This window comes from Harpia harpyja, chromosome 13 (assembly GCF_026419915.1).
Source record: "Harpia harpyja isolate bHarHar1 chromosome 13, bHarHar1 primary haplotype, whole genome shotgun sequence".
NCBI lineage: Eukaryota > Metazoa > Chordata > Aves > Accipitriformes > Accipitridae > Harpia > Harpia harpyja.
The window spans coordinates 39390135-39413808 of record NC_068952.1 but is presented as its reverse complement, the minus strand read 5'-3'; the positions used below and the strand labels follow the sequence as shown (position 1 = coordinate 39413808).

Below are 23674 nucleotides of genomic sequence, written 5' to 3'. Positions count from 1 at the left end.
CACGACTGCTTGGAGCAGAAATCGTCCGTCTCCAGGCGGTGTGCATCCTCCCAGCCCGAGGTGCAAGTTGAATTTCATTGCTGACAATGTTAAGACAGCTCCAGCTATTGCTCCTCTTGAGCCCTTCCATAGGTAAGTGTGTCCCAATAAAACTCTTGGTTTAAACACTTTGTTACTTTTCTTTTCTTTATTTTTTTTTTTGCTTTCAATGTCATATTTTCCAGTGAGAACTGGCTGAGCACACTTCTTGTGTGAAGTGAGCACAGATGCTGCTGCCCTGCACACAGGTCAGTTCCGGGTGTGAGAGGGGGTGAGTGCATGGCGGTGGCAGGGAAGTCACAACTATCTTTGCCTTTCTGGATATGCGGGCCGGAGGAAAGCTGTCGGACCAATACCCTGGTTTTCCTCAGCGTAGTCCATGACTGCCTCGTACACAGAAGGAATTTGAGGTCCCGCTGTTAGCTGGCAGCTGCTGGGCTGAGGACGTGGGGAGATGTTAATGACGATGGGTTTTTGCACATGGGATTTTTTTTTTTCTTTTTTTTCTTTTCTGGCTCGCTGCATAATTCCACCCCCACCCCCCCCGTGGGTTTTTCAGCCCTGTTGTTCCACTGGTCTGAAGAATGTGGTAGTTTCACGATGAAGCCTCCCCCGCCACCCTACTGCCCTGAGACCTATTCGAAGCTGCCAAATTCAGATTACGTGTGACCGAAATGGGATATAAACCCCATTCCCCGAAGAGGAGGAGTTGTTGCAATAAACCACAAACCAAAACTGGAATAGGCAGAATTCCCAGCCAAACTGAACCCCATTGCAGTGCTATTGGAGGCAGAAGTAGAAATAATGCAGGCAGAAATTAGCCAAATGGAAACAGCTGGAGGGCCCTCGGTTTGCAGAACTGTGTGAGAACGGAGAGTGTATGGTTGCTGTATTTTACGTCAAATGTGACTGGACTTTTGCAGATATGGATTTTGTGTCTGCTTCTGGCTGTGACTTACTGCAGCTTCCTTTTCCCATTTTTATTCAGCTCGGTAAGTTTTCAGACTGCATCTGGTGGGGCTTCCTCTTTTGGGTGTGTGGTTGCTTGAAGGTCCCACTCATTTTGGTAATGCATGCGCCCTGTGCTGTGGGCTGGAGCCGGAGGGGTGACCGGCACGTGGACAGGAGTTACCCCTTGGCATCTCTGGCCCTTTCCCAGGTCTCCAATGGCTCCCGTCTGTTCCCTGCAGCTCCGGGTGGAAATGAGGCTTCCATCACTAATGAGGCAAGGCTGGTATTTAACAGTTTTGTAAAACACGAATGGTTGCCACTGAATGGTCATGACTTTAAAGAATACGACTGTCCGGCAGCAGGGAAAGGGAATGCAACCTGCTGCCATGGGCAGCACAATGGAGTATGTTTTTGGAAAGCATGCTTATTTATGAGGAAGGGCAGGGGCCAGGAGACACAGGTAACTTTAAAATAACACATAGAGTGGTTGCAGTGTCATACAGATGATGTTTCTGTAACATGTGCATGGCAGGGAGACTTACATCATTAGACGCAAGTGCTTCTTTGGAAAGGCCTGAATAGTAACTTTACCTGCTGCACTGTGACTTACCCTGCCTGCGAGAAGGGAAAGTAATGCTCTCCAAAGGGTGCAGTTTCTACTAAATCTAAGCCAGCTTCCCCTGCAGCCAGTGAACACAGTTTTAAACAAATAATGTAGAATTAGAGCTCGTGGCTTCGCCACAGAGTCTCTGTAACATTGTGTTGGTTTACTCAACCTTAAAGGTTTACAAAGTCTAGTAACACAAAACCACACACTGGTGGCCTGCGTCTGTGTGGCTGTATGTACCCTACAGATAGTGAAAGTACGTGGAGTCAGCTCCTTCCAAGCTTTATTAAGATTTGTTTGACCACCTCAGTTCGCAAGGTCTGATTTCTTAAACTGTCCCTGCTTGGGGCAGGTGGAAATCCATATTATTTTAAACAAGCAAAGTATATACCGAACAATTTTGAATCCAAAGCTTGCACAGAGGAATCAACAAGAACGACTGTTCCGCGTGTTAAGTTACAGCTTTGTAAATCCACGTTTGCGCAAGGCAGAAGTCCGCTCTGGTGCTGCAGAACAAGCGGAGGAGTCCGTCTCCCCTCCTCAGCGAGGCCGTCGACCTCCGTGGGGGCCAGCTCAGCCCTCTCAGTACACCGTGCACCAGTTGCTGCCGTCGCTGGGCATCAGCCCGCCGGTGATGAGGAGAATCAGATCCACGAACCACCAGATCCCCAGTCCTCCCAGCGTCAGCAGTTTCCCCACGGCGGTCCCGGTGTGGCCCAGGCAGAACCGATCCACTCCGAAGCAACCCAGGAAAAACGAGTAGAGCAGCGTGGTTATGAAGTAGTGCCCAGTGTACCTGCAATGGAAGGGGTCGGGGGGGGGGGGGGGGGGTGCAGGGGCCCGGGTAAGCCGCCGGTTCCTTACAGCGGGGCTCCCTCCCGTGGGGGCCGGGAGAGGCGCAGGGACCGGGAGGAGGGGGTGGGGGGTTGCGGGGGGGGAGCGGGGCCCTCCCGCCCCCCCGGGGAGCGCATCCTACTTGACGCAGGGCCTGCTGCCCCGCAGGAAGCTCCGCGGCTCGGCGCACTCGATACCGTCCAGCGCTCGGCACTGCACCCGGGTGCGGTCCACCTCGCCGTAGGCCTGTCCGCCGAACTGCAGGCAGAGCGGGTGCCCTCAACCGCCGGCAGCGAGACCCGGGGACCCGGCCGAGCCGTCCATTCCCCCCGACCCCGTCCCGCCCGCCCGCCCGGCTCCGCACCTTCACGCAGCCGTGACCCAGCTCCTGCTGCGCCGTGGCGTTCCCGCCGTGATCCACCGGCTCCTCGCACTCCACGAACTCCTCGGGGCTGAGGGGAAGGAGGGGGAGCGGTGAGGGAGGGCGAGGCGGCCGCTGCTTCCCCGTCCCCGCCGCCGCCGCCCGGCCCGGCGCTCACAGGTAGGTACAGAGGACGAGCGGCGCCCGCGGGTCGGTGTAGGCCCAGGTGGAGGCGGGGGACCCCGGCCCGGGCGCCTCGGGCTCGGTGCCGTTATGGGGGAGGCCGCGGGAGGAGCCCTGCAGCAGCAGCAGGTTACCGAGCAGTAACGCGACCTGCCCGCCCAGCAACGCGTAGCCCACCGGCCCGCCGCGCCGCGGCGCCATGGCGGCGGCCGCTGCTGCTAGGAAACGCCTCGCCCGCCCCTGCCTGGCGGGCCGTCCCGCCGCCGCCAGCCAATGGGAGGCCGCCGCCTCGCCCGCGGCCAATCAGAGCGAAGGCGGAAGAAACTGCGGAGAGAGGGCTGCGAGGAGAAGAGGCGGAAGAGCGCGCCAGATCAGGAGGCGATTGGCTGCCGGGGAGGCCCGCCAGCCTATGGGTGAAGGAGGGGGGCGGGGGCACCGGTGCTGGGCGCGGCCCTTCTCTCGCCTCAGGGGCGGCCGCCCGCCCCGCCCCGCCGTGAGGGGAGACCGGGGGCGGCGGCGGCGGCGGTGGTTGCACCGTGGGGGCTCCGGTAGGGAGGGGGCTCGGGACGCCGCGGTCCCGCTCGGCGTGAATTGCTGGTTGGCGGTGGGAGCCGAACGGCGGCGGCGGCCCGCCGCACGGGAGGCGAGCAGCCCGGCTGCTGGCGGAGCGAGGCCTCGCTGCCTCTCGGCCGCCCCTGGCCCTCGCCCCGTGCCCGTCGGAGGTGCCGTTGGTGCTCGTCCTGGTAGTCGGGGATTCCTCCCTACAGGTTGGCGCACGCCGTGCCCTCCCAGCCGCCGCCACCGGGAGAGCTGCTTCTGCGGCGGCCGCTGCCGCCTGCTGTCAGCAGCGGGGAAGGCCTCGCCTCGGGCTCCGCTCCCGGGTGTCGGAGTGTTGCTCGGTAGCAAGCAGAGTGAGCTCGGCCGAGGGGTTCGCAGCTTCCCCCGGGCCCGGGCTCAGCCCTGGGGCAGCAGCTCCGGCAGGTACGGAGAGCCGCTTCTTCTCCCGGTGCGCTCGGTGGGAGAAAGGGTTTAGGCAAACGGCTCCCCCGGGGGATTAGGCCGAAAGCGCCCCGTGTGCCTGGTGCAGGGCGATGCCACCTCCCTGAAGGAGCCGCGGCTTTGCCTTCGTCGCTGGCAGTTCGGGCTGGAGAGCCGTCTGTGGTACGGCTGGAGCCGGATTTGCCCTGACCTGCGGCAGGAATGGGTTCGTCCATTGGATGTGATGGCCAGCTGTCTCATTAAGCCCTTCTGTAATGATTAAGAGGCTTCCAAGCAGCTTTAGAAATAGCTTAAAGATTGCATAGCATGTGGGCTGGCTGGCAGTGGATTTCGTTGGCAGCGCTAAGGAAGGCAGAGGAAAGATCACACATCGAGTGTGTGTTTTACTCGGGTTTCACACCATTCTGTCAGTGTAAAGCATCTTGGAAACAGGTGTAAATGAAACTCATGCTTTAGGGCCTGATGTTTCAGACTTTACCACACTAATTGCTGGGGGAAAGGTCATGTCTGAAGGGGCTGGGAACGCTGTCGCAGGCGAGAGGCAGCAGCAAGGAAATACCAGCCAGGGCAGCAGCAGGTCACGGTCCGGAGGGAGCTGCCCAGCCAAGTGCTGCTTGGAGCAGGCTTAGAGCCAGGAGGGGTGAAATTGTGGCTCTGTTCCCTTGAGCTCCCCGAAGTGTGACTCTGGAAGTCTTTTGAAAATAAATGGGTCTCGACCCCTTGAGCAAACTTCCCATTAATAGGAAAACAGGGAAGGGATTTCAAGAGTTGTCTAGACCATCTCCCTGCCCAGAGGAGGAACTAGTCCTGCTTGGATAGTCAAGTAGCAGAATTTTTTTTATCCTAAATGCCCTACCCTGTGTACAAGAGCTCTACCTCTGAGTGCTTTCTGGATGAGACTCAGTGATTAATTGAAGAGAACGGCGCACTCGGCTATATAAAGGTAGAGGGTTGGAGCCTGGGATCCTGCTATTGACCCTCTACATCTGGACAAGCTGCTGCCTGTTTCCATCAGTTTTCTTCTGCCTCATTTTCTTCTACCTCATTTAATCCCCCCCACAGTGTCCTGAGGTCATTAGATTGGAAATGCCAAGCGCAGCTGGAGACAGGTACGTGGCAATCATTAAGTCCAGCTGGAAGCCAGGCAAAACATGTAATCTGATAATAATGCATTTGGGAAAGAGCCATTAGCAGGATTCATAGGTGCCCATCAGCCAGCGATCACTGGTGCAGTGTTAACGAGTGTGCTTCCTAAGCCAGCTGGACTGTTGCTGGTGATGTCAGTGAAGTCCTGACTGCATCCAAAATCCTTAATCTGTCTTATTTACAGTGCTTATAAGCAAACACCATGCACGTGGTATGTGGAGAGGATGTAGGAGCCAGCAGGGTTGAGGTTGGAGGGAGAACATGACACGTCTGACTTTGCTATTTAAAACCACTGTTACATGCTCAGCCAGTTTAGTTGGAGCCCTTGTACCCTTCAGTCTGCCAAAGGTAGATGTTTGGCATTCACTAGAAAAGGGAGTGTAATGGCCAGCCCCATCATGAGGATTTCTGAGAAATTTCTTTTCTTGCTGATTCTATAGCTTTGTTACAAAGAATTGTGAAAATAACTGACAAACAGTAGATGCCCTTTGGGAATTCACTCCGTATCCTCTCCCCTGCCCTCACTGCTCGAGCGCAGTATGGCTCACTAAACCACAGCCTGGCAATGTCTGTCATCCAGCTCACAAAATGTCAGCGAACTCCATGAGCACCCACACGTACAAGATTTACGCTCTGATACACTGGACCGTACTGCTGCTCATGTTGTATACCGGCCTTGCTCCCTTTAGAAACCAGTCTAAGTATCTTCTAAAGCCTCCAAAGGGGATGGGCAGTGCAAAATGCAAAGGAGGAAATGCCTCTCTGCGTGGGCTTTCCTTACTGCTGCAGAGGAGATGCAAAGGTCCCAGTTCTTTGCTGGTCATTACATCTCTGTCCCACACTGTCCTTTTCGCTGCGTTTCTTAGGAAATGGGGCTGCTGTCCCTGCTCTGTCAAAGGGTGCTGGAATGCTTTTCCTTGAAAAAACACCAATTTTTCCTCCTTTCCCCAGGCACTGAGTGAGGTCCTTTTCAACATCTACCACATAAGCTTTGTTATCACACCGTATACTGCTTTGCCTTTGGTGTAAATAGTTGGCTTTGCATCTTTTTGGCTCAGTGGCCACATCAGCGAGTGATTTCAGCTGGCCTGGCAGCTGTGTTGCATGGCTTACTCTTGTATTACCAACGTCCTGTGCAAATGAGATGTCCAGCACACGTATTTGGTTTCCATTTGTGTACATTTTTTCTTAGTAAATTCACTTCTTTATTTCCTGTTTCTGCCTTTTATGCCTATTTAAGAGAGTATCTCTTATTTAAGCCTTTGAAAGAATGAAACATCCTACTTTTAATATCAAGTAATCTCTAAGGCTCTTGCTTGCAATGGGTTTTCTCACTTTGCCTTATTCTAGTCATGAAGTCTGTGCTGAAGACAACTAATGGCCTGAATCCCAGTGCTTGCCTTTGAGGTTTCAGCTGTGGCTTAAGGCATTGCAGAGCTCCAGGATTTATTGGTTTGTTTCACCTGGTTCTTCTCCAAAAGCATCTTCCACTGTGTCTGAGCGATAGCACTGCTGATGTGGGCGTTTCAGGTGTGTTTCAACTGGTTGATCGGATGAGTGGTTCTCCAGATTTTTTGTTTCCAAAGTTGGCAGGTTTGCATTTGACCCAAAATGTGGCTTCAGAGGCTGTCCTAGCTTTCCAGCCTCATTTCTGGTTTGTTTCCGGAGCTTTGAGGTATGTTGTCTTCAATTCCTTGTACTGCAAGGCTGTGACAGTGGCGGTGAGTGACAGGAGAGGCCAAGGGAGATGGATATGGCTCTTGCTAAATACGGACCTGGGAATCTCATGCCCCTCAGGCAGGAACCACTTATTCATGGGATGATTCATGTTTGTGTGTGATTTCTACAGTGCACAGTGGTATCCATACTCGATCCATGATATTATCATCATCCATGGGAAGCCTCCTGTATCTTGGGTAACGCCCAGCTTATGGGAAGCACAAGGTATGACCTGACTCAAAAGCTATGTGCAGCTTCCATAAGGGTTGGCAATATATAACCTCTATGTTGTTTCTAACATCAGGTGGGAGTAAAATCCCCTGTCTCACCTTGCAGTATTATACAATTTAGCGTGCCGGCTTCTTGCATAGCTTTGTGATTTGGTCTGTTAGGATACATAAAACCGGCTTCATAGAGTCGAGTTGTTGCCTCCTTCCAACAGGAACAGGAGGTTTTCTGGTTGCTGGAGGCTGTGAGGGGGGAAACCTGAGTTGCAGGTCGTCTTCCTACAGCTCCTGCTGTAGGAATGCATGCAGAGTTTTGGAATGTGAAGGACCAAATGGCTCTTTCCTCTAATTGTTCACCGTAGCAACAGCAGTATGAACCTCTTACAAAATCTTCAAGAACTCATCGTTGAGGAGAGGGGGAAGACTTGCGCCAATTGCTCAGCCTGTTAGGTGTTTATTAATGGCATCTTCTGCACTATGTGCATTCAAAAGCAATTTCTAAAACATCGTAGATGTCGGTCAGACCCCTGTGAGTGAGAACTTGGGTGTGTACGGATGTTTCTGGCTGGTAGCGCTCAAAGGGCACTCATGTCCAGTTGTCTGTTGTTTGTGCTGATGAGCTGTGTGTGGCCATTGGTGTAGGTCTGGCTCTGCATCCACGGTGAGGCATTTTGCTGCATCTGTTTTGTTTAAGAGCAGTGACCTGCCAGGGAAAAGAATGCGGACGCTCAAAAATCCCTGTGAAGTACCACACTCAGAAAACCGAGAAAGGTTATCGGTACCTGAGAAGTTGTTGGTAAAACTGGGTCTTATTTGTCTAGGCTCTTGTACGCTGCTTATCGCTATAGCATGAGGGTGCTTCTCCATCACCCCTTCAGTAATGTGACTGATGTGTCACACGTTGTTTATTCCTCCTCCCGGAGGAAGACGCCGTGCTCCACAGAGTGCCTTGGCAGGGTGTTTAATGGGTCAGAGCAACACGTATGACGCTTGGAGCGGAGGGTGAAGCCTGTGACGGTGTTCCGTTCTGGAGAGTTTTTGTCACGCTCACCTGTACCTCGTGGTGTTGCAAGGCAGAGCGCGAACGCAAAGTTGTATTTCCATGAGCTTCAAATCTGTAATGTGGGTTTTTTTCGGAAGGAAAGGCCAGAAGAGTCGCGGTTGTCTGCGGTCTGTGCGGACACCAGTTCCCTTCAGCAAGCTCTTTCTTCAGGACTCGCTTGCTCTCGGGACTTTGCTGCTTTCCCTCTAAAAAAAAACCCTTGGAAATCCTAGGGCTGGCTCTCATGAGGACGTGGTTCGGCTCCTTCTGGAGCGCGGCCCTGCCCCGACCGCCCCCCCTCCCGTGGGGCCGGGCAGCGACGACATGTCTCGGGTGGGCTCCGGCACGGCCGCCTCTCTGCGGCCTTGCGGCCCGTTGATGTCCCGCATCCGAGGGCCCGCCGTCGGGGTCAGCCGGGCCGGGGACCGGGGCCGCCGCCTTGTCCGCGGTGCTGCCGGGCGGGCGGAGCGGAGCGGAGCGGCCCCGCCCCGGGGCGGCGGGCGGCGCGGCGCAGGCCCCGGCCCGGCTCCATAAGGCCGCGGGCCGCCGGCCGGACCCAGCGCCCCAGCCGGGAGGGGCGATGCGGACGCGGAGCGCCATGGCCTGGGCCAGGGCCCGGGCCCGGGCGGCGCTCAGCTGCCTCTGTCTCCTGCTGCTGGCCGCGCCCGGGCAGCCGGGCCGTGCGGGTGAGTGCGCCGGGGCCGGGGCCTGCCGCCGGTACCCCCTCCCTCCCTTCCCTCCCTCCGGGCCCGGGCCGGGCTGGCAGGCGGCCTCCGGCCCCAATTCCCGGCCCGGGCAGCGCCCCCGGACCCCTTCCCCGGCCCGGCCGCGAGGATCGGGCCCCCCCTCCTCATCCCCCCCCCCCCCCCCCCCCCCCGGGCTCGGCCTGGCCCTGGGGGCCAGCTGAGGGGGTCTGGCGGCCTCAGCCCCTTCCTCGGAGCTGCCGCGGCCCGGCCTGGCCCCGAGGGCTGGCAGGTGGGGTGGGAGACACCCCCCCTTCCCTTTGCCAGAGCAGGGGGTCCTGCCCGGCTGTCCCCTTCTGCCCCCCCCCCAATGCAGGGGGATTTCCCCCTGTGCGGGCAGCGCTAGCGGTACACGGTCCCGGCGCGGGGGTCACAGGTGTCGGAAGGAGGGTGCTGTGGGGGGTGACACAACCTGGGCCCTGACCGGGATCGTCTCTGCCAAAATGTGCCTGGTAAATGTTGTGCGTGGTCAGAGAGGGGCCGAGAGGACAGCAGGGCCTTTGTCTTAACCCTGAAACGTGAGGAGGCAATCTTGGCCGGTAAGCTGGGGGGGTCCCATTACACCTGCTCGAGTTTGCGGGCGTCCGGGGAACGCCGTCGCTTTGCTCTCCAGCCCTCCTGTGCCAGGCTAGGCAGTCTGCTCTCCAGATGCTCTTCTTACGAGGCAGGTGGCAATCCACGTACAGGAAAGCCTGTAAAAAGTGCAGCGGGGTGCGCAGCCTGTTCACAGGTCTCCCAGAAATTTGTGTGAGCAGATCCCGGGTACAACCGTGTCATTTCCCTGCCTGGAGGATGTTGCGTTTCTCTCTTGAGGTGACAGAACACCCACATCGTTTCCATTGCGTTTCAAGGGACACGTGCAGGGACCTGTGTCTTCCCCCTCTCTCTTTGGGTGACCTTAGCCATCACGGAGCCAGGGCGCTGCCTGCACTGGCAGAGCCAGGCACGGGGCAGGACCCCAGCCGGCTGTTCTCCCCCAAGGAGGATGGAGGCTGCATCCTGGGACAAGAACTTGAGCACATTACGGTGTCATCGCTAACGGCAGTGAACGCACACCGTGCTCTCCTTATGGGCTTTTAATGTTGACGCTGTGCTGTCTTTATGGGCTGTTCGTGAATTGAAACCATTCTGTTTATGGGCTTTTATGATGCTGATTCTGACGTTAAATATGCATGATAGGCAGAAATGTCTCCTCTGTTGTTGTTTTCCTCTTCCTGAAGGGATATATGGGCTGTGTTAAACTTCTGTGTTTATCATTAATGCATAGTTTTATAGTCAGGACTTCCTAATTGAGGAATCTTTTCTAAAGTGGGTATCTCTCCCTGAGGGATTCTGTGCTGCGAATCTCTTGCCTCTCACTTGGTGTGTTGTTACTGGCAGTTGTGAGCTGTGCGCTAGACGAAAGCCAAGCTTTGAAAGGTGGCTGTTGGCTTGTGGTGGAGGTAGAGCGGCATGTTGGAAACTGCCTTGCCAGAGCACCGAGGAGCAAAATCTTAAGTGATGCATCTCCAGGATGTTGGATGCTTGTGCTTCCAGTGAACTGGTCAGTGTTTTCAGGAGTAATATTTTAGTTTCTACCTGTGGCTGGGAGGAGACGCAGGTCACTGAGTTACTGATGGTGGGTGGCAGTTTTCCTCTCTGCCTTCTCAAGTCTCTGTCCCAGCTCATAATGCCAAATCTGTGATGAAAGATAACAGGCCTCCTTTGTCTCAGGTCTGAGCGTGAAGGAGAGGGGAGAAACGAGTCACCTCTTTCAGTTTATCCAGGAACTTCCAACTTTTGGGTTAGAATATAAGTGCTTTGGACACTCCCCAATTAATAGGGGTATGAGGCAGAAATGGGGTGTTACAGGAATCTACTAATTGAAAATTCCTGAATGAACATAATCTTATAGTGATGTGTAGCCTTAAGGGATTTGTACAGTGTAGATTTTCCCCTCCTGTTTGTGTCCGTAGGAGGCCTCGATGTTTGGCTGTATAAATTCATAAAGAAACCATCTGGCATTGCCATAGGCAGGAACTGTGTTTCTTGCTATATGGTCTCTTCCCCAATACTTGGTGTCATACACACACCAGGATGTTTTAGCCACAGTTTACCAGTTTTTAAAGGAATTCTTAAAGTGTCTAAACACTTTGGTTTGAATTTCTGGGGAGATGCAGTGTTTGGTTAAGATAAGTCCTTTGTTCAGCTCATGAAAAACACAGCACTGCCTCACCCATATTTCAGCAAATCTGGGACAATCGTTCAGCAGAGTAAAGAGGGTTTTTGTGGTTATTTCCTCCATGTGAAGAATAAAAAGAGGAAAGAAATTTCAGTGTAGCTAATGTTGCCTCTTGTAGTGCTTTGTTTTCAGAAAAAGGAAGTTTGAAACATGACTTTGTAGTTTTTGCATGTCTTGATCATTCTCAGTTCTCAAGCTAAAATAAAAAAAAAAAAGTTTATTTGCTCAACTCCACTGAGTTCTGTGATTGAATTTGTATTGTGTGGTTTCCTTTGGCGGCCAAATTTAAAGATAGCAACATCTCCAAAGAGAAGCGTTCCCACGAACCTCCACTGTGTGAAGTAAGCTGACATCTACACAGCTGACGAGACGTGGAGGAAGTGAGTGGGCTCTGTGTGCGAGGAGCTCCTCTCCATGGGCAAGGCTGTCGTGGATGGGTGGGCAGAGACTCCAGAGCCATTGATGCAGGAGGAAGGGTGTCCCGGTGAGATTAATCATCTTGCACCCAAGGATAGTGTGGCTTGGCTCTTTTTCTCCTTGTAAGAAGGTTCCAAGGTGGAGAGGATGTTGTGACAGTACCAGAGAACAAGAGCGATAGTCCTTTTTGTGGAACAAGAGTAGCTGTTGTCTTGCGGACAAATTAGTGTGGCTTTAGAAAGGGCAGAAGGAATAGTAAGAGTCTAGACAGGAAACACTTACAGCATAGGTCAGGATTTCAGCAAGAGGGAGGTAAGAATATTCTAGGAAATATTGCTGTAGAAGAGCTCAATGTCCTCATTAATGTCCAACACCCCCAGTAAAATACTAAGAGAAATTACATTAACCGTTCTTGCCAGCTTTAATGTTAAACAAATATTCCAGGTGAGCAATAAATCAAGTAGATTAATTTACTTCTCTTGCCATGATAGTTGGTCATCTTTTCCTACCTTCTAAAAAGGCACTGTGACACAAGGAGACCCGCTTGGTCTGAAGATTTAGAGCAAGGGAAGGAGGAGGCAGAAAGAAAAGTCACAAGGAGGAGTACCCTGTAGAAGAACAGCTGGCCAGATGTTCCCGGGTGCTTTGGAGATGGAGCACTACCAAGGCACTCTTTAGCGTTTGAGGTATGGGAGGAACTGAAACTGCTGGCTTCATAGGAAATGTTCCTACTTTTAGCAGAAGATGTGTTAGCTTGGTGTTTTGTATAGATCTCTAAATATTTTTAAGTGGACTTGGATAGTATTTACATAGTGAAAGTGAAGGAGATTTTTGCTTCCAGTAATCCAAAGAGTAAATCTCACTACAGCTGTCATCTTAGCGGACAGGTCGACTGCACCTAAAAATGTTTTTCCTACTATATAATCGATTGGAGAAATACACTGAAGAAGTAAAAAGTGGTTATGTGTCATTCTGGAAGGACGTCTGTAAGCCAGTTCACAGAAGTTTCTCCTCAAACAGATATTGCTTGGCAAAGTCCTTTATGATTTGGAAAATGGGATATAGAGAATGCATATTGAGTTTGCAGTTGATACCCTTCCAGTCAGATAGGATTCAGGCTCCTTAAATAAAGAGTTAGCAATCCCAGTAATGTGGACACATGAGAGAAATATCTGGCAGAAAGATGCAGCTTTGAAAGGACGGGTGCAGAGTGTTCTGCTGAGGTGGAAATAATTGTCTGCACAAGTACGAGAGGGTGAAAAACAGGGTGCAGGAGCATGTGGGCAGGAAAGGAAATGAGTGTTAGAGTAGGTTAAATGACAAGTGAATCAGCTGTGCTGTCTGTTATGGAAGAAAGATTAACTTGTGGAGATACATCAACACACAAAGCATGTGAACCTTGATACTTCTGAAGCCTCGCTGGACTGTTGTGTCCTGTTTTGGATCCTTTTTCAGGATAGGTATGGTCTAACTGGAGAGTAGAGCCAGTAGAGCCTCATATGAACAGTCAGAGATCTAATAGGGTCCACAAGGAAATATTGAATATTGGCCTTTATTTAGTTGAAGGAGAGGAGAGGGGAGTGTGACAGCATACTTTGGAAATGTAAAAATTTCCAGCCAGACAGGAGTAAATTGTCCACCTCCTTTGGGGATTAGAGATATGGTTTAAAACATAGCGAAGGAAATCCATTGGACATCAGGGATGCTTGTTGGAGATGCTTTGTGTGAAATTGATCCCACCCTGGGACCCAAGGAGGGACTAGATGGCTGTGTAAAGCTTTTATCACTTCTTCTAGTGAGCAGTCTGCTGCCTAAGCATCAAATGGCTGGCACAGCTGACCTCATCTATTAATTGTAATCGATTATAACAATGGTGAATTTAATGAGTTTGTGTATTTAATGCTTTAGCAATGTGCATCTTTTGACTCAGACATGCACACAGCTAATAGAAGATTAAAACTCGTTGCTGCTAACTGATGCTCTAGGTTTAATATGGTTGTGGTTAAGCCTCTACATTTATAGTAAAATGGCTAAAAGTTGCTAGGGTGGATGCACGCATGGGATAAATCTGAAGAGAATGTTAGCAATATCTTACTTCTGTGCGGTGCTGATTTTTTTCCTGGCTCTGTTTCCATGCTCACTTCACTTAGGGATTGAGTAAATTGAAGTAGGCAAATACGAGTAAATGGTCATGTTGGGTGTCCTCTCTCCAAGTTTCACTGATGGACAGCTGTGAACAAATTTGGGTAGTATCAGAGGATTTTTAGTGTTTTGCTTATTGTACAGAATGATGCTCCTTGGTATCATTTGTGATGCTGAAAGCAGTGGGGGATCCGAAAGGGGTGATCATAGCAGAGATCGAGCCCTGCAGCTATTGCTGGCAGTCCCAGTGCACTGCTGGAGCCTGTGATGCTGCAGGTGGGATAGTTTTGAGCCTTGTCTCCGCGAATCCAGTCCTCTTCGGTGTGGGAAGGGTGGTTTTTAGCATGTTCCTTGTTAGCGTCTGTCTGCAGTCTGAGCTGGTCACATGCTGATGAGCTTGTTTGTATGAAATGAGTTTGTTTTGTGGTGCGATAGGCTACAGCCTAAACTTTCCTATTTCTCTTTTTTTTTTTTTTTTTTTTTTTTGGTTCTATTGAAGAGTGTATCTTTGACCTCACTTTAGTAGGCTTGGGAAAGAGTCATGGTAAAAGAAGGGTGATAATTGGGGTGAACTGTTCGGTGTGGGTGGATGTAGCTGCATGCTGTATTTCTGTAGCTGAGCCAACAATCTGCAGGCATGCCAAGGTCTATGAAGACCGGAGATGCAGCTTGACTTTTGCTGAATATAGATCTTACCTGTCGGGGAGTGAATACCCTAACAGCTTACCTCAGCGTCTGGAAAGCCGTAACGGCTACGACACGTTTCGATGGTTTTCAAGCTCCTGCACGACGTGGAACGTACATGAAATTCCTACTGTGGATTTGGGGTGGGGAGGGGAAGATGATTCACATCTTCCTAGTTGCCTCCAATGCTTGGTAATTAAAGGCAGTCTTTAATAAGACAAGATAAATACAGTGGATGCAATTGTTTTTTTTCTCCTTGGAAGTACAATCTTAACTAGTGCTACACCCAAGAATGAACGATAAGAAGCATATTCTCAGTAGTGACATGTAGCACAACCCAGATAGCAGCCTTGGCCAGTGGCAGGAAGCACCTGAGTACAAGAAGTACTGTAAGTTACTGAAAAATTTATTGCAGACTACTGTGCTTGAGAACCATACTTACTATATTGCAATGAAGTTTCTCAAAAGGGGGTGGAGGAAAAGCTACAAAAAATAGTGTATCTTAGGAAAACAGAATATAAATATCTTCAAACATCTTACGTGGAAAACAGCTGAGTATCTGGGTTGGGTTTTTGCTGTCACTTCTGCCTTTCCTTAATTGCTATGAATTAAACCACCTTTACTTTGTACTGAAATTTATGGATGAATTCTCATGGATAGTAACCATCTTGACTGGAGGGTAGCATCTTAACACCAGTGTGGTTGCAGGAACCTATCTGATAATGCCTTCACAGCATGCTGGAACCTAGCGCTTATCTAGACTGCTGCGATAGCTGCAAACTGCCTTGTCCTTGCTAGAATTTCGCCTAGTGCTAATCAGGTCAGGCTATGTTTTTCTTCACTGGGTGAGATAAGGTCTGAAAGTGTCAGTCACTAGAAGGAGAGTTGGGTGCTAGGTGGGACTAGGGTGGCTGGCCAGTGTATTATTGGATTAAGGATGTATCTCTCAAGATTTGTGTTTCTCGGTAGGAAGAAGGCCTGTCCCCTAGTAACTCGCCTTTTTAGGAGGAAGATTTAGGAGCAGGGTTGTCTCTTGCATGTTCTAATTTCTGCTTCGTTGCACTTGTCCCTTTCATTGGATTTTTGATTAACTAGTCTGGTGCCCTCTTTGAGGGTTGCTAGTGATGCGTGAAATGTTGCATGGGTCAGTCAGCATGGCAATAGGTTCTTTATAAAGTGAGGGTCAGTGCCATGGAGATACCTGCCAGAATGGATGCTTTTGTCCTGGGCAGTGCCAGTGAAGCGGTGTGCTGCACTTTCAGCTGCTGCGGAGCGGTTTTGTCCCGGTGAGAATCCCACAAAACAAACTCTTCTGTACATCAGCGGGCTTGTTGTCAGTTTGATCTGTACTGAAATGTGGGGTGAGAAAGGACGTCTTTGCCAGAAGAGGAAAGAGAACTGAAAGTTAAAGGGAAAGCTGTTTGCATTAAGTTCAAACTTTTAATGTGAAGGCTGCTTTTCTCTTTTTAGTTCCACTAGAAAGGAAGGTGGTGCCTTCCTACCCTTATATTTTAGCTTGTAGTAATCGGAAGCACTTTGTTAATCAAGACAAACACGCCCTCCTCCTCTGATGAGTTGTGCCCACAATGAAGGGAAGAATAAGGCATTGTACGTGAAATCACCTCCCAGACTGGTGGTAGTGAAGGGAGGGAAGGAGAGCAGAAAGTGGGGGGAGAAATGTCAGAGTATTCAGAGAGTTGAAAATTGTACTCTTTCAGTGCCGTTTCTCTAAGAGGAAGCCTCTTGGTGTTGCACGCTTCCCAGAAATCCCTCCCAGTTTTCCTAGCTTTGTATGATGATTCACTCCTTTGTCTTCTGCTTCCAAGCTGCTTTTGGGGAGGCATGCCCCTTTCTGAGCACTGCGAAGATTAACCATGCCCTGCCGTTTCTGTAGCATGTGTCCCAAGAGAGTCTCCAAAACTCTGTCCAAATGTCACCGGGTCACATCCCCCCCTAATAAAGGCACTTCTGGATGGCAGTGGGGAAGTAACAAGTGCAGAGCAGCGACGTGCAAGAGCTCGGGACCGGATACGAGCGAAATGTGTCTTTGGAAATGACAAATGTAGAGAAGTGATTTGCTGGAGTATGTACTTTTGGTGGTTCATCCCAGGGAAGGAAGCAGCCCTTCCCCTGTTTTCGGGCCAAAGAGGTATTGACACTGTACTTTCTGTAGCCTGTGAACATAAGGGCTATTTTCAGGAAGTTTCTCTCTGCCTTTTTTAATACCTTTTTCCCAACAATCACAGTAATTAATGAAGCTTCTGCTGCAGTATGTGTACCATGTTATTTCTTGAGAAATAACATAGCTCTGCCTGTGCTTGTGTGACAAAAGTGCTGTATTACAAGTAGGTGCACTGCAATGCATCTGCGTTCTCCAAACGGTTGTACATGTGCACTGTAACAGAAGAGAAGTTGAAAGCTGAATCTAACTGCTTTTGCTTGCTCTTTGGGGATATCGGTGGAAAAAGTGCAGAAGTGGACCTGCTTTTCACTTGGGCAGTCACTTACCGGGATGCCCGTTTGGAAATGCTGACCCGAGGTGACGTTTGTAGCGTTGAGGTTGCATGGCAGCTCGTGCTGGGGACGGGAAGAGAGGCTGCAAAAGCATCTGCAGGAGCCTGAATGTCACTGCAGCTTGACGGTGCTGGCTCAGGAAGGCTTTTGGGGAACCCATGGCATTTAGAGCCTGCATGGGGGCTCCTGCCCGATTCCCAAATGATGGAGCAGGTCTCCCACGGAGGCTTCGAGCACACAGTGCCTTCATGTGACTTGCGAAGCCACTGCCGCCTTTGGAATTGCAGTGTGAGTTTTGGCGGTTTTTAAATGAATGGAGGATCTTGGTCCCACTCGGAGAGTTTTTGGAGGATCTCAGAAACTAAACACACCCTCACCACCCCCCAGATTTGGTGATTATTTCTGGAGACAAATGGTGACAAGGAGGATAACTGTTCCCTTCCCCCTACCTTTAGGTCGGGAAGCTCAGGCTCCTCTGATGAGCTCACTGATTCCATTGCCATGAGCTAGTAAAACTGTTGCTTTTAATCCTGCCTGCAACCCTGGGCGACCAACCTCCCGCTTCCCGGGGGAGCGGCTCCCGAGCCAGGCACAGGCAGACAACGGCTGTTGATGGGAAAAGTAATTTACATGTGCAATTTATTATTGTATACATGGTCAATATAGAACAGTTGCTTGCAAAAACTGATGCCTTATAAAGGAAACTTGGACCGTAGACTTTTGTTTGGTTCAGAGATCTGTCTGATGTTGCATATGCAAATAATTTATAAAGTGATCTGCAAAAGGGCACTTTGTTGCATGCATTTGTTTCACCTCATTTGTTTTTATAAGGTCCTTAAGAGATCTCTAAGAACATAATGAGTAGTACTGGCCTTGTGTCAGAAGTTTGGCTGTGATGTGCAGGGCGAGGGCGTAATGCTGAGCTCTGCTGGGCTGGCTTTGTGCCGCCTTGCCATTAGGTAGCGCAGGAACTGCTGGAGCCCCTGGGAGCTAATCTGGAGAGGCTGCATGGTCGAGCTGGTGCGGTTCTGCAGCTTTGCAGTGCAGGACACCTGGTTTTGACGCTGTCTTTCTGCATGTCCTTGAACAAGTTTTCTCTGTGCTGACCTGCTTTGTTAAATGCTCTGATTCCTGCTGATAAAAAGTGATGGTGTAGGAGATAGATACTTGTAAGACAGTAATTGGAATGCAAAGCTTTCAATTTGAAGCATTCTGGAAAATTTGGTGTCTTCTCTGCTGTTTGTGTATTGTTTTCTCTGGCCTTTTACAAGGCAATCCATGTGTGCTTTGCTCTGAGATTTGCTCTGTGCTCTCCTGTGTGCATCAGGGCCTTTGGCTTTTTCTGTTCGGGTTACAGCTCTCAATGCATGTGGTGCCTTCTTGGCAATGCGGTGCTATGCTGTCTCTTAAAAGTAGAGCTTGTTAGTATGCGATAAGAAACGATGCCAGTCTAGTGGCAGAGGGATCTGCTCTGTGCAGTGCTGCAGACGTGTACTGAGCAGCCCAGTTTCAGGGGTCTGTGATAAGCTGGAGGCCTAAACTGGAATCACAGGCTGCCTCATTCCTACTGACGGGGCTTTTCCTGAAATAGTGTTTTCTTCCTTGTGCCTTGTCCTTCTGATTGCTTTGTTTCTTTAGCCAGTGTTTCTGTTCTGCCTTCTAGGTTTCCAGCAGGTTTCTCTGTTGTCTTCCTATGAAGTTGTAATCCCGCAGAGGTTAGGAAGAGAACGGCGAGAGGCTTCCAATGTCTCCTCAGTACAGGTACTGGGCAGTCTTAAAAATGCCTTCAGTTTAGTATCTGCTTCCTAATGAGGTCCACCCAAAACTGACCTGAAATTCTCACAAAGCACTATCAGACTCATCTAGCAGCAAACAAGTATCCATCCTTACAAAAGGTATTACATCTGGCATTGCCTTTAGCTGAGTTACAGTAAATACCTCCCTGCTCCAGAGGTTACAAGTTGCCGCAATGGATTTTTGATCTGGGTCTAAAAGTTGTGTAATGAGAGTTTTTAAGCACTGAAACGAGTTTCTGAGAGGTGGTGGAATGATTCTCCTGGGAGATGCTCAAAATCCGACTAGCGGAGGCCCTGAGTAGCCTGGGCCAACTCTGTAGCTGGCCCTGCTCTGGGCAGGGGGTCAGATTAGACAACTTCCAGCGGTACTTTCCAGCCTATATTATTCTGCTGTAGCCATGTAACGGAAGACTGCATGCTTCAACGTATTTGGATTAGACCAACTGTGTTTAGTCACAAATCTTGTAAACATTGGCAGAACTTAATATTAACAAAAATGCCTTGTGGTTTATTGCAGTTGTTGACTAGTACTCCTGCTGGGATATTTAATGTAGTGGTCAGGCGATTCAGCTTATCCACTTAATATTAAGGACCCTAGTTGCTGTCTGTAGCACTTGGCTAATGCGAGGCTGTGGAGGTACTGGCTCACTGTGAATGTTCAGTAATAAAACTGTATTGTCCTTTTCCAGCTGTAACTAATGTTTTTTCTGTGGAAGTCTTAGGAACAAGGGATAAGAAAACCACAAAGCTATTTTGAAATAGCTTCCTTCATGTGACTTTTCCCCAGTTACACAGGAAGGGATGCCAGGTTCCGGAGGTAGGGACAATTATAAAATAGGTTTCAGGCTGACCCACACATGGTTATTCCTGGTCTGTTGCAACTAGTAAGATTTAAGAAGGAAAGTTTATTAGCTCAGTATCTGGCAATGTCAGTGTGTGGACATCGCAGTCATTTTGTCTGCTGGATGTCAGGGAACCAGAGCAAATCATGATGGCTGTGGTCAGCTGCTCATTGCAAAGCCTTGTGGGCTCAGTGAAGTTGGCTAGGAACACAAGGAACACCCCTTCCCCCTGACCAGCGTTGGGGTACCAGCAAGAAGCGTGATGGCAGAGGCCGCTCAGATCGAGAGAGTTCTGCATCCCTCTGGGAGGTGGTTTAAATTTTGTTGGTATCAGCTGCATCTCCAGCAGGGTCTTTGCTGCCACAGCTGTATCTGAAAGGGCTAAGAGTACAGAATAGTCCTGAGTTAAGGAAGGTGACAGTAGTGATTTGAATGCTATAGTCGTAGCAGTAATGAAACTCACAGAGACTGTTTTCTGACAAACTTTTGTTGATTTTAAAGAATGTTTTATTCATTAACGTGAGTAAAATTCAACTTTTTTTTATATTCAGGACAAGGTGTCATATGCTATTGAGATAGAGGGAAAAGAATACACGATTCATCTAGAAAAGAACAAGTAAGTGGCTAATTTCTTTAGATTATTAAATTCCATCTATTGTGTCCAAATAACAAGCTGGCAGGTAGCACGTGAGTTCTGATTCTTGAGGTTGGTTGTGAGAAGTGCAGTTACATGCTAGCTCTGCAAAATCTGCAGAGAAAGACAGCGAAAGTGGATTGAATTACAGAGTCTTGGCTATCAACCAGAAGTTTTGTTGAACTCCTGCAACCCTGGTGATCTCCTTTCAGTGAAGGAAGCAGTAGTTTGCTTGAAGGGGATCTGGGGAATCGTTGAAATGACTCTCTCTATTCACATCTAAAAATAAACAAACTGAACTATATTTCAAGTAAATATTTTTGCTTTCTTCTGGGTTTTGTTTATTGTTTCAGGTTTTTTTTTTCCTGTCTCAGTAGCACAAGAATACTAATAAATGAGGAAGCTGACTTTATATCCAAGGCTTTAATACCCATAATTTACAGACAATATAGATGTTGTCTCTCTTGAGTTTAATTTTTAAAGGGCTACTTGCAGCAACAGCAAGTTACCATTTATCAAGCTATTGCTTCTTAAAACTACCCTCATAATAGAGAAAAGAGACAGAACTATTTAAATGTAAAAGACCCTGGGGATCTCTAGCAGCCAGTTGCCAAGACCCTGACCCTCAAAAACATGGGAATTCAGCTATGCCGCATCGAGGGATTTACCAGTATGGGTCAGCAGTCTTAATCGTGGGAGACTTTCCCAATGCACTTCCTTCCAAAACTGGGAAAGAGAAGTCATATGCAGCAGACTGAGTGCTGTGGGGTTTTTTGTTTGTTTGTTTGGGTTTTTTTTATTCTGCATGAAAGCAAGCTTTTAGCACAATTTAATGGGTTTTGATGCTTGTTTTACTATTCCAGGGTGAGGTGGTTGATTTGATTTCATTAACGGTTCCACCATTCTGATATCTTGGATTTTGCTCTGGAAATGCACAATTTCTATGCTAATTTGGGGGGGGGGGTCCTTTTGAATGTTTCCTTATTTAATTGCAATTTACGTATTTGTGACACTTTTGGTTAGGATCATCTTACTGCCCTGCTATAGTGTCATAATCATTTCATGAAATTCCTCTTGTATTCCTTCTCCCCTTTCCTTCCAGAGAACTGCTGCCCAAAGATTTCACAGTTTATACTTATAATAAGGAGGGGAAGTTGCAATCTGAACATCCAGATATACAGGTAGGATTTCTTTCTTTTTATACCCTTACTGAAGGTGACTTGAACACTGAGCATCTACAGGTTGAAGGAGTCATGTTGCAAAATGATAGTTGTATTTTTCGCTGGGCCGCCTTCTAATCCCGTGCATGCGCTGCACTCTTCCTGGAGAGCAGCCTTGATTTTGGATGAGGCTCTAGCCTGGAGCTTGTAATAGACCCGTGTTTTCTTATATGGAGGTGATTGCTGTCTGATTAAAAGCTACTCTTCTCTAAAAAGGAAATGCTTTTCTTAGTTGTCAGATATCTTATCCGAGAGTGGTGCTGTCCTTGCCATACAGCACGGTGCAGTGTTGGTATCGCTTCCGGACACAGGCCTTGCTTCTCACGGGGACCAGAACATGCGGAGCAGAACTGGGGTGGTCTAGTAACTGAATATATAGCTTTTACTTTTACACACAATGGTCTTCCAGATTGGTCCACAAGTCAAAATGAACAGTCAGGTGCTGACCCATCTTTTCACTTGTGCGAGGCTGTCTGTCAGTGACTCTACGAATTTTTGAGGGTTGACAGGCTATCTGTTAGTCCAGAAATTTGGGAACTACTAGAAGGGATGGAGGAGATCAAGTCTGGAGGACCTTTGAGAGGGTTGCTATCTGCGTAGCATTGGAGTTATTCCACTGAAAATGCATTTGCAGCCCTCTCTGTACAGGCAGGCTGCCTGGTAGGTTGCCTTTGAAAATTTGATTGCTTCAGTAGAGTAAGAATAAAGAGCAGCTTGTGCAATACAAAAAGGATGAGAGTATTCCTAATGGTTTTACTCTTCTTATGTATCAGTGTTGTTCCTTTGAAAGGGAAGTGTTAGTCATATATGATTCATAGGATCTCATTTTTGAAAATAGAGCACCTGAGTCTGTCTAACTTCCTAGTTAAAAGTAATTGACTAAGAGGAAAAATGCTTTTTCTGCGTGAGGTCGTGAAAGTCACAGTGGCCCTGAAGGATTAGCGCATGCCTTCAGTGCTTTCTGCATTCATTGCTGAAACAACAGGCGACATAATCTACCTGACCCCTATAATTATGTTCAAAAATGCACTTGCCAGAGAAAATGGAGTGTATTTTCCCCATACTACCCCCTTGTCTAGTTTCCAAAGTATGTATACACAGAGGACAAAATGGAAATATTCTGCCTTATCAGGGCTGATGAGGGGTTTAGTGCACAACCAAAAACTTCTGGCAGCACAGTGCCCGTTGGTGAGGATAGCAGGTGTGGGCCCTCTTCTTGCTAGAGAGAGGTTATGTACAAGTCAAACATTCTGCGGGACTGTTTTCTGGAAGACTGAATGGTGATTTGGCCCAAATCAGTAGGGAGGGGCTGGCCTCGAAGTATTTGAGGCAGGGTGGAGAATAGAACTTAAGAGTGGGATGGTTTATGGTCAAGTTAAGAAATCCAGTTGCTAGATAATGCTTCTGAGCCCTGCTTGCCTGGTATTGATAATGTGTTGGTAGCGCTGGCTCTGAATCCGGCTTCAGGTAGAATGACTGAGTGGGTAAGTGGGATTTTAAACTGAAATCTGTAATGAACTGCTTGCCCCATGGAGCTGTGAAGAGTATCTGCTTTACAGGATAGGGAGGTAGGGATCCAGTTGGACTGCTGTGCCCCTGTGGCATCTTGATTAGCTTCATATATGTAAGTCTTTGTGGCAGTAAGGCAGGTGAGGAAATTTTTAGATGCATGTTAGCAAAGAAAATGCTGTTATATTGTGGTAGAGCTAGAAGCATGTTAGAAGCTACAGACTGTAGATAAAAGGCATGTGGTAAATTTAACTTAAAGCATATTACATTCTCAAGTTGTAACTACTGCCGGTCAGGGGCAGGCATAACAATTACACGATCAGAGACACTGGGTGTGCAGGTATGCGTGGAGTATGTGTGTAATGCGCCCTTGTTTTCCCACGTAGGATCACTGCCATTATCAGGGATACGTGGAGGGGACCCTGGATTCTGTGGTTGCTGTCAGCACTTGCTCGGGGCTCAGGTAGCACAGCTCGTCTTTTGTGTCCCTGTTGTCACGTGAGTCTCGCAGCTCACTGAACCTGAAACAAAATTCTTCCTCTGTTTTTAACTGCTGTTCAGCCAGGCGGGGATTCATTGTCTGGGGCCAAGCTGCAATAGTGTATGCCTCTGTGCAGTCTTTCTGTGGTATCTTTTATTCAGGTGGTTAATAGATATTTGAAATACCATTAAATAAGTTGATTAATGCAGTTTGTTATCAGACTACAGTAAGTTGTTCTTTGATACAAATTTTGGCTTATTTTCTAGTTTACATAGATGGTCTTTACAAAGAACTGTACATAGTGCAAAAATGGAAACTTGAACACGAGTCTGCAAATTTTACAAAATTGGCCCTAGAGCTTGT

General features: G+C 49.0%; 2 protein-coding genes across 4 annotated transcripts in view; one reads left to right on the top strand and one right to left on the bottom strand.

Annotated features, from left to right (window-relative positions):
- Positions 1–1863: 1863 nt before the first annotated feature.
- Positions 1864–3233, bottom strand: TM2D2 (TM2 domain containing 2). Its single transcript, XM_052806072.1, has 4 exons — positions 2971–3233; positions 2796–2883; positions 2574–2689; positions 1864–2393 (listed from the first exon to the last, which is right to left on the bottom strand). The coding sequence occupies exons 1-4, from the start codon at positions 3174–3176 to the stop codon at positions 2180–2182; spliced, it is 624 nt and encodes a 207-aa protein (XP_052662032.1). The 5' UTR covers positions 3177–3233; the 3' UTR covers positions 1864–2179.
- Positions 3234–8514: 5281 nt separating this feature from the next.
- The window catches only part of ADAM9 (ADAM metallopeptidase domain 9), a 30810-nt gene continuing 15650 nt past the window's right edge, over positions 8515–23674 (top strand). The window contains exons 1-5 of one of the 3 annotated variants that reach the window (XM_052805714.1): positions 8515–8794; positions 18493–18590; positions 20019–20083; positions 21204–21282; positions 23217–23293. In XM_052805714.1, the coding sequence (XP_052661674.1) occupies positions 8689–8794; positions 18493–18590; positions 20019–20083; positions 21204–21282; positions 23217–23293 (425 nt within the window). In that variant the 5' untranslated portion in view covers positions 8515–8688. Of the gene's footprint in view, positions 8795–16385; positions 16465–18492; positions 18591–20018; positions 20084–21203; positions 21283–23216; positions 23294–23674 lie in introns of those variants that run through there. The other 2 variants (XM_052805712.1, XM_052805713.1) reach the window with 2 other exon arrangements.

Bases quoted from the DNA above. Each gene is read 5' to 3' on its own strand.
- TM2D2 (XM_052806072.1), bottom strand. From the start codon at position 3,176: ATGGCGCCGCGGCGCGGCGGGCCGGTGGGCTACGCGTTGCTGGGCGGG. The intron at 2,884-2,970 runs GTGAGCGCCGGG...CCTTCCCCTCAG, and splicing joins CTCGTCCTCTGTACCTACCT to CCCCGAGGAGTTCGTGGAGT. The intron at 2,394-2,573 runs GTAGGATGCGCT...CTTCCATTGCAG, and splicing joins GGCAGCAGGCCCTGCGTCAA to GTACACTGGGCACTACTTCA.